Source organism: Scyliorhinus canicula, chromosome 12, assembly GCF_902713615.1.
Source record: "Scyliorhinus canicula chromosome 12, sScyCan1.1, whole genome shotgun sequence".
NCBI lineage: Eukaryota > Metazoa > Chordata > Chondrichthyes > Carcharhiniformes > Scyliorhinidae > Scyliorhinus > Scyliorhinus canicula.
Window position 1 is genome coordinate 5,619,794 of NC_052157.1, and position 17,137 is coordinate 5,636,930.

At 44.7% G+C, this 17,137-nt stretch overlaps 1 protein-coding gene across 1 annotated transcript in view; it reads right to left on the reverse strand.

The window, feature by feature from the left end:
* The window catches only part of spg11 (SPG11 vesicle trafficking associated, spatacsin), a 209,404-nt gene that overhangs the window by 82,095 nt on the left and 110,172 nt on the right, over positions 1-17,137 (reverse strand). Inside the window, exons 22-26 of the mRNA XM_038813292.1 lie at positions 15,873-16,081; positions 14,203-14,311; positions 13,948-14,107; positions 8,259-8,519; positions 2,885-3,085 (exon numbers count right to left, since the gene is read on the reverse strand). Of these exons, the coding sequence (XP_038669220.1) occupies positions 2,885-3,085; positions 8,259-8,519; positions 13,948-14,107; positions 14,203-14,311; positions 15,873-16,081 (940 nt within the window). The remainder of the gene's footprint in view (positions 1-2,884; positions 3,086-8,258; positions 8,520-13,947; positions 14,108-14,202; positions 14,312-15,872; positions 16,082-17,137) is intronic.

Sequence of the window (17,137 nt, forward strand, 5' to 3'; positions counted from 1 at the left end):
CTGCAAAATCACAGCAACACCAAGTAAAATGATCAGTTAAGCCTTTATTTCTTGGTGATATTTACAAAGGGCAGAATGTTGCTCTAAGAACTCTCTGCGTTTCTTCAACATGGTTCTTGAACCATTAACATTCTCTCCAATGGGCAGACAGAATCCTGGTTTGGTGAGAACAACACCTTCAACAACGCAGTGTCACACTTTAAATGCTAGCCTTAATTCTGAGGCCCAGAGTTTTCACTATAATGGAGAGGCTCTCCGTCATATCATTTAATTTAGATAAGTGTGAGGTGATGCATTTTGGTAGATCGAATCGGGGCAGGACCTATCCCTCCCATAAAAGAACCTTGATGGTTTGAGTTATAAGGAGGCTGGATAGACTGGGACTTTTTTCCCTGGAGTGTAGGAGACTTAGGGGTGATCTTAAATAGGTCTATAAAATAATGATGTGGAGATGCCGGCGTTGGACTGCGGTGAGTACAGTAAGAAGTCTTACAACACCAGGTTAAAGTCTAACATGTTTGTTTCAAACACTAGCTTTCGGAGCACTGCTCCTTCCTCAGGTGAATGAATTCATTCACCCTAGGAAAGAGCAGTGCTCCAAAAGCTAGTGTTTGAAACAAACATGTTGGACTTTAACCTGGTGTTATAAGACTTCTTACTATAAAATAATGAATGGCATAGACAAGGTAGATAATCAACATCTTTTCGGAGGGCATAGGTTTAAGGTGAGAGGCGAGAGATACAAAAGGGTCCAGAGGGGCAGTTTTTTTCACATAGTTGAGTGACTGGAACGAGCTGCCAGAGGCAGCAGTAGAACTTTGTGTCCCCTGCAAATCTGGAGATATGACATTTTTTCCCCCTCGTCTAAATCATTAATATATATTGTGAATAGCTGGGATCCCAGGGCCGAATCCTGCGGTACCCCACTAGTCACTGACTTCCAATTTGAAAAAGTCCTGTTAATTCCTTTGCTTTGTTTCCTGTCTGCCAATCAGTTTTCTATCCATCTCAATACACTACTCCTAATCCCATGTGCTTTAATTTTACATGCTAAGCTCTTACGCGGGACTTTGTCAAAAGCCTTCTGAAAGTCTAAATATGCCACATCCACTGGCTTCCCCTCATCACCTCTACTCTTTACATCCTCAAAGAATTCCAGTAGATTTGTCAAGGATGATTTCCATTCATAAATCCGTGCTGACTCTGTATGATCCTGCCACTGTTTTCCAAGTGCTCTACTATAAAATCTTTGATAATGGAATCCAGAAATTTCCCCGCTAACGACATCAGGCTTACTGGTCTATAAATCCCTGTTTTCTCTCAACTTCCCTTTTTGAATATTGGAGTGATATTAGCTACCCTCCAAATGTAGGAACTGTTTCAGAGTCTGTAGAATCCTGGAAGATGACCACCAATGCATCCACTATTTCTAAAGTGGCTTCCTTAAATATCCTGGGATGTAGATTATCAAGCTCTGGGAAATTATCAGCATTCAATCCCATCAATTTCCTCAACACCATCTCTCTACTAATACTGATCTTCAGTTCCTCCTTCTCACTTAACCCTGGGTTCTCCACATTTCTGGTATTTTTTTGCGAAGACAGAACCAAAGTATGTATTTAATTGTTCGGCCATTTATTTGTGCATTATAAATTCCCCTGTTTCCGGACGGCATGGTGGCGCAGTGCTTAGCACTGCTGCCTCATGGTGCCGAGGACCCAGGTTTGATCCCGGCCCCAGGTTACCGTCCATGTGGAGTTTGTACATTCTCCCCTTGTCTGCTCAAGTGTCACCCCCACAACCCAAAGATGTGCAGGGTAGGTGGATTGGCCAGGCTAAATTGCCCTTAAATGGGAAAAAAAAAGAATTGGGCACTTTAAATTTATAAACCTAAATAAATAAATTCCTCTGTTTCTGACTGCAAGGGACACATTGTCTTCACCAATCTTTTTCTCTTCACATACCTATAGAAACATTTACAGTTATGTTCTCTGCTAAGCTTACTCCCGTACTCCATTTTCCCCTTCTTAATCAATCCCTTGGTCCTTCTTTGCTGAATTCTAAACTGCTCCCAATCCTCAGATCTGTTGTTTTTCTTGGCCAATTTGTAAGCTTCTTCCTTGGATCGAATACTATCCCTAATTTCCCTTGCAAGCCATGATTAGCCACCTTTTCCGTTTTACTTTTGTGCCAGACAGAATTAAACAATTGTTGCAGTTCCAAATGTAACTAATAGCAGACAGAGCACCATCAGGCTATTGGAATACAGAGGAGCAGGCTGGCTGAATCCAAAATCCCACTCTCATAGATAGACAAACATTCCTGCTGTGATGAATAAACAGCAGTCAGCTTTAGAAACCCTGGCTGATTGTTGCCCTCCCCACATCTCAGACGGTGAAGTCTATAGCAATCAAACTGCTACCTTCGCTGAAATTCGCCAGCTTTGGTGAGAGACCAAGGATTAAATCTGGGCTTTGTGTTGAGAGCCTGGTTTTGTTCTCTGCAATAGTTCTATGTACTGGCCAAAAGGCGGCACGGTAGCACAGTGGTTAGCACTGTTGCTTCACAGCACCAGAGTCCCAGATTCGATTCCTGCTTGGGTCACTGTCTGTGCGGCGTCTGCACATTCTCCCCGTGTCTGCGTGGGTTTCCTCCGGGCGCTCCGGTTTCCTCCCACAAGTGCTGAAAGACGTGCTGTTAGGCAAATTGGACACTCTGAATTCTCCCTCTGTGTACCCGAACAGACGCCGGAGTGTGGCGACTCGGCGCTTTTCACAGTAACTTCATTGCAGTGTTAATGTAAGCCTACTTGTGACAATAACGATTATTATATTATTATAAATATCAAAAAGAAGGCTTGAATAAAAAACACACCATACACTACCTTCAGAAATAGCTGAAATCCTCGGACAAGTTGTTTGCCTTTTCCTCTTTCCAGTAACACTTTCCACATCAGTGACAGGTCGTGGAGATTCCATTCATGATATTCTATCGAATCGTTAATGTGCTTTGTAGCCTCAGCAATGATGATATCATCCAATGACACAACAACCCAAACACAAAGACACTGTAGAACATCTGTTTCCTGTGAATGAAAAGATGAGCAATTACTCTTAGCAACAGCAGAGTAATCATAGACAAGGGCAAGAATGAAAGCCATCATTTCGGAGGTCCCTGCCTCGAAAAAATTCTTTTTCTCTTCCTATCTCCAACCTTTTTCGATACATGCTCGACTTCATCTAGTTTGTACTTCCCAACTTCCCTCTTACAGTTTTAGCTTGGCGATGGTTAGGGGCAGCAGGGTAGCATGGTGGTTAGCATAAATGCTTCACAGCTCCAGGGTCCCAGGTTCGATTCCCGGCTGGGTCACTGTCTGTGTGGAGTCTGCACGTCCTCCCCCTGTGTGCGTGGGTTTCCTCCGGGTGCTCCGGTTTCCTCCCACAGTCCAAAGATGTGCGGGTTAGGTGGATTGGCCATGCTAAATTGCCCGTAGTGTCCTAATAAAAGTAAGGTTAAGGGGGGGGGTTGTTGGGTTACGGGTATAGGGTGGATACGTGGGTTTGAGTAGGGTGATCATGGCTCGGCACAACATTGAGGGCCGAAGGGCCTGTTCTGTGCTGTACTGTTCTATGTTCTATGATGGTCTGCATCTTGACCTTTCAACCTTTGTTTTTTAAAATTCTACTGCTCAGAAGGTAATATACTGATAGAGGGAGACATTTTAGGGGCTGGTTTAGCTCACTGAGCTAAATCGCTGGCTTTTAAAGCAGACCAAGCAGGCCAGCAGCACGGTTCGATTCCCGTACCAGCCTCCCCGGACAGGCGCCGGAATGTGGCGACTAGGGGCTTTTCACAGTAACTTCATTGAAGCCTACTCGTGACAATAAGTGATTTTTATTTCATTTCATTTAAGTTCAGGAGCTTTTGTTTTTGATTTTGAGAATATTCAATATATTCTTTGCATGAAAGATCTTGTTGCAAAGATTAGAAAACATAGTCAATAATAAAACCACATCTGCATTTTATCTATTAATTGATTGATTGTGCTTGTCCCAGTGAAAACCTGGCTTTATATAATTATGATTTATAGACACAAGGACTTCATTGCATGATGAATGTTCCGGTTACAATCTGTTCAGAGCAATTCTAACCATTTTAAATAGTTTCATGCACAGCTTTGTCTTATGGGCAAGGTCACTGAATCAACTGCACACCATATGCAGTTATGTTCCTTCAGCATCATCAGAGTAAATCTATAATTAAGAGGAGTCCACATTAAAATATATCCTGCCACCAGAGAAATTTCACCCAGTTTATACCACAATGTCGATCAGGAGTTAAATTCAGCTCTGAAAGGCTTAATGTTCAGTTATTTTCATTCTCTCAAGAAGATGTGGGTATCATTAGCCTGGTCAGCATTTATTGCCCATCCCCACCTGCCCTTGAAGGTGATGAGCCACCTTCTTGAACCACTGCAGTCCTTACGGTTTAAGGTGAGAGTTCCAGGATTGTGACCCAGTAACAGTGAAGGAACAGCAGTAGGAGTTTCAAGTCAGGATGTCGGGTGCCTTGAAGGGAACTTGCAGGTGGTGCTGCTTCCATGCATCTGCTGTCCCTGTCCTTCTAGGCATTGGAGGTCAGGATGTGAAAGATGCTGTCAAAAGGCCCCTGGTTAGTCACTGCAGTGCATCGCGTAGGTGGTGCATGCTGTTGGCACTGTGCTTCGATGGTGGAGGGAATGAATGCTGAAGGTGGTGGATCGGGTGTCAGTCAAGCAGGCTGTTTTGTCCTGGATAGTCTGAAGCGCCTTGAGTGTTGCTGAAGCTGCACTCATCCAGGCAAGTTGAGAGTATTCCATTACACTCCTGACTTTTGCCTTGTAGATGGTGGACAGGTTTTGGAAAGTCTGGAAGCAAGTTACACACCGCAAAATACCCAGCCTGTGACCAGCTCTCGTGGGCACAGTGTTGATATATGGCTAATCCAGATCAGTTTCTGGTCAATGGTAACCCCAAGATGTTGACAGTGTGGCTTCAGTTATGGCAATGTCATTGAATGCCAAGATGGAGGTGGTTAGATTCTCTCTTATTGAAGATGGCCATTGCCTGGCACTTGTGTGGCGCAAAACATCTGCCAGGATGGTATGCTTGCACACCACATCAGTCTTAGGACAGTGAGGTCCGTTAACACATTGGAGAGTAAATTATGTGATGTTCAAATGACTTCGGCCCAGCAAACTGTCAGCTGCTAGGGAAGCAGCAGCTAAAATTAGTTACAGTGCAGAAGATAATCCCTGGACATGGGGGACAGCGAGAAATCAATATTGATTGTAAATCAGAGTCAATGGTAATCTGTGGCAGGTGTTGGGCTTGCGACTTAGGAAGCCCCAACACAAACCACTTCAGCGCTGCTCCCTGGGTCTACCCAACAATCCTCCAACTACCATCATTTACCTGGGTGCCGTGGCAAACCTGGGCCTCTGGTGTGTGCGGTACACGGCAGCAGCCAAGATATCCCTGGTGGCTCTGCTGAGCAAGGACGAGCTCATCCCTCTGATTGGCCAGTAGTTCCCGGCAGTGTTGGGGGAGGGGTACTGCTTCCTGGGTTCATAATATCAGGGAAGGGCCACCACTGGCCTCTTAATGTCTTCTAGGTGCTAATGCAGCTAGCCTTGCTGAAGAGGCAACGTTGTACTCTTGCCAGCTCTTCAGTTGATGGACAAGATCCCAGTTTACATTAAATTCCACCCTGGTTTCCATATTTAAGCAGAATGGGCCTATAATTGAATTACCCTGCCCCTGCTAATCTACTCCAACACACAATCTATAGATTTAAGACAACCCAAGAGGAAAAGGACATTTCAAAAACTCCTGAACAAGGATTATTTTTTAACAAGCTTTCAAACAGACCATTAATCATTTGGTGCTGGTGCTAAACCTGCAATTGGAGCAACATAATAAATTCAGCAATCTACTTTTCAGTGCGTTATTAGAAGAATTATACTTGCACTCTCAATAACGTAGGCTTTGTTTTGTCAAGCTTTTTCTTCCTCTCTGAAACCTCACTTGCTGATTGTATAGTTGGTTTTGCATTACACACAGAAACTGCCTGAACAGCTAAATGGTGTTTTACAATGATGCCAATTGCTTCCTCCGCAGGATTGAAGCAACAATATCTGACAAAGTCATCCCCCTCAAAACGTTACCTCCCTTCTCTCTCCACAGATCCGGTCAGACCTGCTGAGATTGTCCAGCATTTTCTGTTTTTGTTTCAGATCCCAGCACCCACAGTAACTTGCTTTGATATTACAATAATATCGGGGCTAATTATCCAATAACAAAATTGTGATCACAGACAATTCCTAGAATGTGACTGAAATAAGAGATACAAAAATGTACGGAACTTGGTGAGTAATGTAAAATCTGCTGTTTCCTTTTACAAATTTAAAAACCTAGATGGAGGTCTGAAGTTCATAGTACAGAACATCTCAATGATTGATGGGAAAATGGATACGAATCAGCAAGTGATGATGATTACATCATTTTAGTCCATTCCTCGAATTCAGGTCAACGAGCAAGATGTGATTGGTGATGTTGCAAATCTGTATTTGATTTGCTTACTCAAATACTTTACTTTAAAAAGGCCGGAGACCAGGAATTCTCCAGAGAGTAACTCACCTCCTGACTCCCCATGCCTGTCCACTATCTACAAGACACAAGTCGGGAGTGTGATGGAATACTCTCCACTTGCCTGGATGAGTGCAGCTCCAACAACACTCAAGAAGCTCAACACCATCCAGGACAAAAACAGCACACTTAATTGGCACACCATTCACCACCTTCCAACATTCACTCCCTCCACCACCAACGTACAGTGGCAGCAGTGTATAATATCTACCAGAACTAGTGAAAATAGTCAAAAACACAATGAAATTTGTGACCTATTGTGCTTTTTTGAAAAGTATTTCTAGGTAAGGGGATTTACAGTACAAGTAGAACAGGGGGTCAAAGTCGGAGTAAGTGGGGTAGGCCAATTAGGGGTGAGATGAGGGGAAATGTCTTCACTCAAAGGTGGTGACAGAGGATCAGCCATGAGCATATTGAAGGGCAGAGCAGGCTCAAAGGAGGAATCACCTACTCCTGCTCCTATTCCCTATATTTTAATGTAATGTTCCAGTCAACCCTGGTCAAAGTGTTCAACTAAATCTCTTAAGCGTTTAGAAACAGGTTCTGAGTAGTGAAACTCGGGTCCTCCCATCACACTTTACTAAAGGGAGAAACAGAAAATGCTAGATAAACTCAAGCACCCATGGAGAGAGAAACAGAGTTAAGGTTACAAGTCCGTATGACCCTCCTTCATAGATGCTGCCAGACCTGCTGAATTTATCCAACATTTTCTGTTTTTATGAAGGATTTCCAACATCCATAGTATTTTGCTTTTACTACATTTTACTAAAAAGCTTTCATTCAAGCCATTCATCACCAAGATTGGATCTATCCAGAACATTTTATTCAAATGCTTTTCTATTATCAAATGTCCCAATTAAATGATTGCATAGAGTTGGCTTGTCCAACCTTTAAGGGCAGCACAGTAGCATTGTGGATAGCACAATTGCTTCACAGCTCCAGGGTCCCAGGTTCGATCCCCGGCTTGGGTCACTGTCTGTGCGGAGTCTGCACATCCTCCCCGTGTGTGCGTGGGTTTTCCTCCAGGTCCTCCGGTTTCCTCCCACAGTCCAAAGATGTGCAGGTTAGGTGGATTGGCCATGATAAATTGCCCTTAGTGTCCAAAATTGCCCTTAGTGTTGGGTGGGGTTACTGGGTTATGGGGATAGGGTGGAGGTGTTGACCTCGGGTAGGGTGCTCTTTCCAAGAGCCGGTGCAGACTCGATGGGCCGAGCGGCCTCCTTCTGCACTATAAATTCTATGAAAAAGTAACAGAATATTTGCGGATTAGGAACAGGCCTCTCAGTTTAACTGGTCTATGTTGGTCTTTGTGCCCCATACCGTCCACTTTCCCCTGTACTCCATCTCATCTCAACAGCATCTCCATCTATTCCTTCCTCCCTTATCTGTTATCCAGCCTCACCTTAAATGCATCTACACTGTTCACCTCAACTACTGCCCATGGTAACGAGTTCCATATTCCAAACACTCACAGTGTAAAGACGTTTCTGCTGAATTCCTTATTGGACATATTAGTGATTATTTTATGATTAGGACCCCCATGTGTCAGGACAGCCTCCAGAAGGACCCTACCTGAAAACATGCAGCCAGGATACTCAACACGGGTGCACTGTGTTGCACTGCCTCACTCAAAAGATAACGCCAAGGCTTTGGCTTTTCTTGGCACCAATAGAGAGCTTGAAAAAGATCCTCAGGAGACTCGTCCTTCTTGTGTTCCTCCTTGGTCACAACACAGCTCACCGAGTTATCTTGTGAGACAAACTGCAAGTTCTGAAAAGCTAGTGACAGGTGATCCTGAAGGGTGGCACTGAAGTCTTTCAGTAGTGCCTGCACCTATTGAAAAGTAACAGATAAAGACACATTAAAAACACAAGAAAGCAGAGTTAGCTGGAATGCTCACGAATTCCAGTTGCTTCGAGCAATTTACTGCCTTTTCTAAAAACAATCGCGGCCAGCGGATAACAGAACAAACTAACTCCCTCTGTTCTTGCAAAAATGGGACAAAGGACTATTTTTCTGTAGCAGGGCTGATTATTCTTGTGCAACAGGACCGTGGATAATAATGGTGTGGAGATGCTGACATTGGACTGGGGCGGGCACAGTAAGAAGTCTTACAACACCAGGTTAAAGTCCAACAAACCTGTTGGGACTTTAACCTGGTGTTGTAAGACTTCTTACTGTGGATAATAATGCAGTATGAATGAGCAGTTCCAAGACAAAATGATATTTTTTAAATATCAAAACGAACTTCAGGAAACTAATCCCCATCAGCACATGAAAATGTCATTCTTCTGAGAATTTCTGCATAAAATACATGGTCCACTACTAGTCCTAATACTGTTTGGGTATTTAAAATAAAAAGAAATCCTGTTAAAAATGTCAATTCTTATTGGAGTGCAATTTCACAGGCACCAGGTGTCCGACTTTCACACTCCAGCATGGACAGTAATGGCAATAGTTAGGTCACCATCAGATCTTCATGGTCACATTACTGATACTAGCTTTTTACTCCAGATTTATTTAACTGAACCAAATTGAATTCCTTAGCTTCTGTGGGATGACATGTCTTGATTACTAGTCTAAGCCTCTTGATTAGAAGTCTATAAAATAGCCCGCTATGCTGTTGTTCTCATATACTGGGTTGTTCTCGACGGTGTTCCACAGATAATATTTTAATTCCTGGACACTCCAGGATACTTCTGGAGGGTTGGCAAGCTTGTGATGGGAGTTTCGTTTTAATTTAATATCAGCAGGAAGCATGTGTGCAGATGCCAGAGGCAGGTTGTGCATGGGAGCTGCGTAGATGCTTCAGAAATTATTTCAACTGGTGTGTTAATTTGGCTACTTCTTAACAATTCCTTCAAGGTAGTTACTCACCACAGTTCTGGAAAACCTAATTGCCACCCAATTCCGTGCTAATAAATTCCAAATATCAACAAGATATTGATCAACTTTAATAAGCTTCAACTGCAAGGCTTTACTGGAACAGAGCTAAATTTCCAATCACTGCTTACCCTTCTAGTGGATGCCTACTTGGTAAGGTTTTAGCTTCAATGTTATCTGGGCCAGGGATGGGGACAAGAGGAAATGAATTCTAGGCCCCAGTGACAGTCCCAATTCTCCGTGTTCCAATGTGAGCCCTTCTAAAAGCGGTAAATAGACCACCAGCCATTTTCTTCCAGCAGGAATAAAGGGGGAGGAAGGGTTTAAAAAAATAAAGGAAAAGACATCAGATTACTTTGATATTTAAAAAAAATAAATTTAGAGTACCCAATTCATTTTTTCCAGTTAAGGGACAATTTCTTAGTGTCATCAATCCACCTATCCTGCACATCTTTGGGTTGTGGGGGCGAAACCCACGCAAACACGGGGAGAATGTGCAAACTCCATACGGACAGTGACCCAGAGCCGGGATCAAACCTGGGACATCGGTGCAGTGAGGCAGCAATGTTAACCACTGCGCCACCGTGCTGCCCTTTACTTTGATATTTTATGATCTGACTCTATACTGGCTTGAGCAGGAATAGGCCATTCAGCCATTAGAGCTGGCACTGCCATTCAATTCATTAATATCATGGCTGACCTGTTTGTGGTCTCAACTCCACCTTGCCATCTGCCTCCATCCCCATAACCCGAGACCCTCTTGTCTCTCAAAAATCTGTAACTCTGCTTTGAATGACCCAGCCTCCACTGCTTTCTGAAGAAGAGAATTCCACAGACTGACAAACCTTTGAGAGAAAAACATTCCCATTTCAATCTTAATTGGTGGTACTCATTCTTCAAACCGCATCCCCTGGTTCACATTTCTCCCATCACTGGAAATGTCCGTCCAAGAACAAAGAACAATCCAGCGCAGGAACAGGCCCTTTGGCCCTCCAAGCCTGCACCGGTCATAATACCACACTTTGCCAAAACCCTCAGCACTTCCTTGTGCCGTATCCCTCTATACCCATCCTATCCATGTTTGTCAAGATGCCTTTTGAACGCCGTTAATGTATCTGCTTCCACAACCTCCCCTGGCAACGCATTCCAGGCATTCACCACCCTGTGTAAAACAAACCTGTCTCGCACATCTCCTCTAAACTTTGCCCCACGGACCTTAAACCTATGCCCCCTGGTGACTGACCCCTCCACCCTGGGAGGGAGTGTCTGCCCATCCACTCTATCCATGCCCCTCATAATCTTGTAGACATCTTATTAGGTCACCCCTCAACCTCCATCTTTCTAATGAAAACAGTCTGAGTCTATTCAGCCTCTCCACATAGCTAACACCCTCCAGACCAGGCAATATCCTGGTAAACCATCTCTGCACCCTCTCCAAAGCCTCCACATCATTCTGGTAGCCATGATGTGGAGATGCCCGCGTTGGACTGGGATGAGCACAATATGAAGTTTTACAACACCATGTTAAAGTCCAACAGGTTTGTTTCAAATCACTAGCTTTCGGAGCTAGTGATTTGAAACAAACCTGTTGGACTTTAACCTGGTGTTGTAAAACTTCTTACTATCCTTCTGGTAGTGTGACGACCGGAATTGTGTGCAATATTCCAAGTGCAGGCTTGCCAAGGTTCTATACAAATGTAGCATGACATGCCAGTTTTTATACTCGATGCCCCGTCCAATGAAGGCAAGCATTCTGTATGCTTTCTTGACTACACTGTCCACTTGTGTTGCCACCTTCAAAGATCTGTGGATCTGCACGCCCTGATCTCTCTGACTTTCTATATTCCAAAGAGTTTTGCTATTTACGGCATAACTCTATCATATCTCCTCAGGATCTTGTATACTTCAGTAAGATCACCTCGCACCAATGGTTAGAGACCCAACCTGCTCAACATTTCTTCACAAGGCAAGCTCCTCACTTCAGGAAATGAGTGGGGTGAACTTTCTCTGAACTGCTTCTAACCCAATTATATCATTTTTCAAATTAGGAGACCAAAACTGTACAAAGTGGGCGGAATTTTCCAATGTTTTTTCGAAATGTCAATCTCGGCCTGAAACCTGGAGAGAATCCCGCTGGCGGGAAAAGTCACCGTATGTTCAGCCTCTTCAACAAAAACGTTTTCCCACATGTTTCACGCCGCCCCCGTGTCAGCTTGCCTCAGGTTCATTCATCCCGGTAAAACTTAATCTCCGCCATCTGTGGAGTGGTCCTTTTAAACGCCTCCCAGCAACTTGTTCCAAGTCCGTGCCAGAGAGGCTGTGGCCATGATAGCGAGTGCTAGCTCGCTCCACAAGGACGGGGCTACACTGCCAAAAGGAGATTGATGACCACCTTCATGTAGCCAGGGCAAGCCCATCTCCTCATGTCTCCCACTGCACCCCTTAACAGCACCATCACACCTCCACGATGATCTCTCTCCTAGCCACCTCACAGGGTCCCAACATACCGCCCATCCCCCATGGTCCCCCAGTAGATAAACTGCTCCTCCCATCCCCTCCCACCCATGCCAGACATCATTTCCAGCTGGCCTGGCAGGGCTCCTGCCTACTCCCCAGCCGTCTCATTCCAGGACAAACGTAAATACAACCGTGAGCAGGCACAGCGAGCTGAAAACCCCAACCCGCTTTGAGCAAAGAGCCCTTGAGCTGGCCGGAGAGCGACAGGGCTGCATCTGCGCAGAGGACAAAATGAAAACCCTCAACACATCTAGCCATGGTGCAAGCCTCATGCGAGTTAACCTCCTCCCAGTCTGCCCCCATGATGCACTAATGGCATCTCGCTTCTTTTGCAGGTCAATTGATTCGCCCGGATCATCCTCATGCCCTCTGGAGATCACAGACCCCAGCAGATCAGAGGAAGATGACCATCGAAGAGGTGCCACAACTGTCACCCGTACCCTCCACCAGCACAGATATGGACGCTTCAGTGGGGAAAACTGACAAGCAGCTCTGGGTCACTCACTGCTGAAGATCCACAGCAGGAGGAAGGAATGCCCCAGGTGTCAGACAGTCAGAAGAATTCCGGAGCCCGGGAATCTGCTAAGCCCCAGGCCGATGACATGTCCCTGGGTACAGTCATCCATCCCAGAGTTGTTGGAGCTACAAAGGCAGAGTCGTGAGCAGGAGGACAGCATCCGTCCTCGGATTAGGGTTAGGGTTAGGCAACAGAGCCAAGACTGCGAGGGTGGGGTCCGCAATTGAGGTAGCGGTGCAGGATAGACATTCATTGGCGGGGATGCCTGCTCCATGGTTCAGCTCAGAAAATCCATGGCTGAGGGCACAAGCTCCATGGTGTAGGGTTTCAACTGCACGGTGCAGGCAGAAGTGGGAATCCACAAGTGTCAGTGCCAGAGAACAGCAGGGCTTCTGGATCTCACTCCAGCTGTCCCTCTATCCCGGAGGAGCCCAGAAGGGACCCGAAGGGAAGAGAATCGGCAGGAGTGCAGCCCGCAGCCTTCCATCCAGGAGACCCTGGGGGTGTCCAGTCCATCTAACACTGTCCGCTCCTGGTGAACAACCAGCCCTGCACACCAAGGGAAGCAGCACTGTAACACACGTGCAACCCAAAAGCAAGCCGGGACCCTCAAGGTCCTGGTCTCCCCAGGAGTTGCCCGCCAAGGTCATCTCGGACAATGGGGAGTGGATGTCAGCAAGCCACCTCAAACCCAGCTGTGGATCCTGGGGATACACCTAGATATAGCAGGAAGGGGAGGAAGGGTAAGAAACTGTAGGCACCAAGTGGGCATGGGTGAACCGAAGCACTAGTAGAGATAATAGCAGACTTGTATTAAAGATCACCATGCGATCTTATCTTGCAGTAACGTTTGATGTGGTACCTTATTAAATGTCTTCTGGAAATGCAAGTATACCATATCTACTGGTTCTGCTCTATCCACCTTGCTTCCTCAAAACATCTAATTAATTAAATATTATTTCCATGATTCTGCCTGATCAAGTTATGATTTTCTAAGTATCCTGCTATCATCCACATAAGAATGGATTCTGGCAGATCTCCACGATTGATCATTAGGCTAACCGGCCTGTAGTTTCCGGCCTTTTGTCTTGCTCCTTTCTTGAATAAAAGATATTACATTGGCTATTTTTCAATCCACCTGGACTCTTCCATTATCAAAGAAATTCATTACTAATGCATCGGTCACCTCTGCAGCCATTTCTTTTAGACCCTATGATGCAGGTCAGGGAGCTTGTAAACGATTACTGACGACGTTATGGTATAGAGCTGCTTGAGCTGGGGAGAGTAGAGAATGAATAACAAAACGGTCAAACAAAGAGTGATTAATCTCCAAGAACTTGTTACCTCGTCGGGTTGGTAGTTGTGAACCTGAGCAAAGATGACAAACTGCAGCCACTCATCCTCTCGGGCACATTCCTGCAGGTAGGCCATGCTCAGGGTGATGTCATGCAGCCTGCAGAATTGGGCCACCAGTGACCACTCCTGACCAGCTTCAAAAGATGCCCTGTGATTAAGCAAGTTCAATGTTATTGCTAATCTACTGAAGCCACAACATTTGGAACAAAAAAGGTCCAAATAAATATTGTACTTTCGTGTTACCTGTGTACATCCCTGCTCTGTACGTTCTCCCTAGTGGCATTTTCTAAATGGGTTAGCAATTCCTCTGCTGATGATCCATTAAATTCAATTAGGTTCTGAAGTTTTTCAGCTGAGGAAGACACAATGAGGCAAAGATCAGACTTTAGCCGAGATGTTATACTGATTAATGAACATGAAAATTGTTCAAATGACTAATAGTAAATTTTAGAAATGAATATAATTGCCAGGTTAGAAATAAAGATTTTAAAGGGTCATTCTGTAAAAGTTACAATGTTAATAAGGACAAATGTGGTATCCTAGATTAGACTGCTAAAAAGTAAAAATAAAAGATAAAAGCAATGCCAGTGAACTACTAAGATGACAGGAGACTTTTTATTGTTGCTATTGTAACTGCTGCCTACATTTTATTGTTACAGTTCTTTACTTAACAGGGCCAGTTTTCATGGCCTCCATTAGGATGCTTAACTTTCCCAATATTGTAGAGTTTAACTTGCAAACTCTCAACCTCCAACACTTGGAAGAATAGGGCAGCAGACACATGGGAACAATTGCTGTCCAAGTCACACACCATCCTGACGTGGAAACGCATCAACATCTCTTCACTATTGTTGGGTCAAAAACCTAGGACTTCTTCCCTAACATCATTGTGAGTGTATCCGTACCAGCTGCAGTGGTTCAAGGCAGCGGCTAACCACCACCTTTCCAAGGGCAGATTAGAATGGGAATAAATTATGGCAATACCAGCGATGCCCACATCTCAAACAAATGAACAAAAATGCAAATCAGAGTCTTTCACCAAATGTAGGATTCTTTTGCCATTTCTATTAGGTGTCGAGAAACCAAACTTGAGGAGTGCTGCAGGCTGTTCAAAAATCACAGTAAAATATGTATCACATCAGATGCTCCTCCTGACACCAGACAAATCTCCTTCCACTTCAGCCCCCACCTGCCCCCTCTCGAACAGGAACCTTCAGCTTTGCACTGTGGCAGAAGTGCTGGATTTCCAGCCCCTCCCCACAGTTGGCAGAGTTACCACGAGAGCCGATTCACTGTTCACATCACATGACCGTCCTCAGGACCGATCCGGCTGTTAGAATGGTTTGGGTCTCTTACAGAGAATGGCAGGTGGTCATTGCAATGACACTGCTTGACCAAAATCAACTCCAGTACCTCAACATTCCAATTCTTTTTAACAACCTGGTGTATGCCCAGATGCTCGTATGTCTCTAGTGCCTTCCTCATACCAGCTCATGCAACTTCCAGCATAACATCGGAAACAATGCTTAAGGAGCACACAGGGATAGCTGGATAGGATTACCTTCCAGCGTTGTCCTCCTTCCCCATGATGTTCCTGGCCCAATGTGACATTTGACCGTACAGCATTGGTCAGACATTTCTCTTATGATGAACCACGTAACACAAAGCCACATGCCACCAGTGCATCATGTTCTAGTCTGCTTGTCCTAAATGCAAGCTTAAATCAAGACATGTTCCACTGATAGAGGAAACTTAACATTAGGGCAGAAATCGGCAATTCAGCCCCTCGAGCCTGCTCCGCCATTCAATTAGATCATGGCTAATGTCTTCCTGTCAGACGCCTTATCTATTAGGCCATGGGACCATCAATGTCTTTACTGGTAATACAATCAGAAAGAAAACAACATAATTACCCAAGGTGTTTTGTAACGAACGGTGTTGACTCTCTTCTGCATTCATGTGCCAATGTTTCAAAATTGTATCCGCAACTTTAAGATCAATTCTGAGTTTAAAGCTGGAAGCACCAAGTAATTCAAGAAAGGCAACGCATGCTGCAGCAACAGGGGGTACAGTAAAGTGAGTTAACCCTAGGTTGTACGCCTCGATGCTTGCTCGCTGCATCCTAAAACAGAAAAGAGGAAAACAAATTAGATTTTCAATCAGAGAACTGGTATGCATACAAAATATTAGATAGATACGTTACCTAGAGTGAAGTACAAAAAAAAATTCCATGAGCTCTTTTCAACAGTAGAAACTTTAATTTATCATCATTGTATTAAATAATCTCTACACTGCAAAATGGAGCCTCATTAATGGATCAAAAATAACTCATTTTAGACCTTCACATCAGAAATATCCAACTTGGTGGAAAATTATTTTGCACAGCACACATCACCAAGGGAGCAAGAATGTATTTTCTTTAATCCTAAATTGCTTTCTCAGTTTATTTAAAAATATACTTTAACAGGGCACTGCTGTCTCACGGCGCCGAGGACCCAGGTTCGATCTCGGCCCCGGGTCACTGTGCACATGGAGCTTGCAGTCTCCCTGGGTTTCGCCCCCACAACCCAAAGACGTGCAGGGTCAGTGGATTGGCCATGATAAATTGCCCATTAATTGGAAAAAATAATTGGGTACTCTAAATTTAAAAAAATATATAGATTAACGTGCACCAAGAGAATTAATCTTAAAGTGCATACGAACGTACGGATTAAAAGCATGAGGAGGCCACTCAGCCCCTCGAGCCTGCCCCACCATTCAATAAGATCCGGCTGATCTGACTGTAACTTCAACCCATATTCCTGCCTAATGTCGTCCAATAAACAGAAGGAGCTGGAATAAAGTCATGGAGAATTTCAACGGGTAAGAGGGAGACGCTGGGCAGCACGGTGGCGCAGTGGTTAGCACTGCTGTCTCACAGCACCGAAGGCCCAGGTCACTGTCATCATCATCATAATCATCATCTTTATTATTGTCACAAGTAGGCTTACATTAACAGTGCAATGAAGTTACTGTGAAAAGCCCCTAGTCTCCACATTGCGGCGCCTGTTCAGGTACACAAAGGGAGAATTCAGAAGGTCCACTTCACCTAACAAGCACGTCTTTCAGGACTTGTGGGAGGAAACCGGAGCACGCGGAGGAAACTCACGCAGACACGGGGAGAACGTGCAGACTCTGC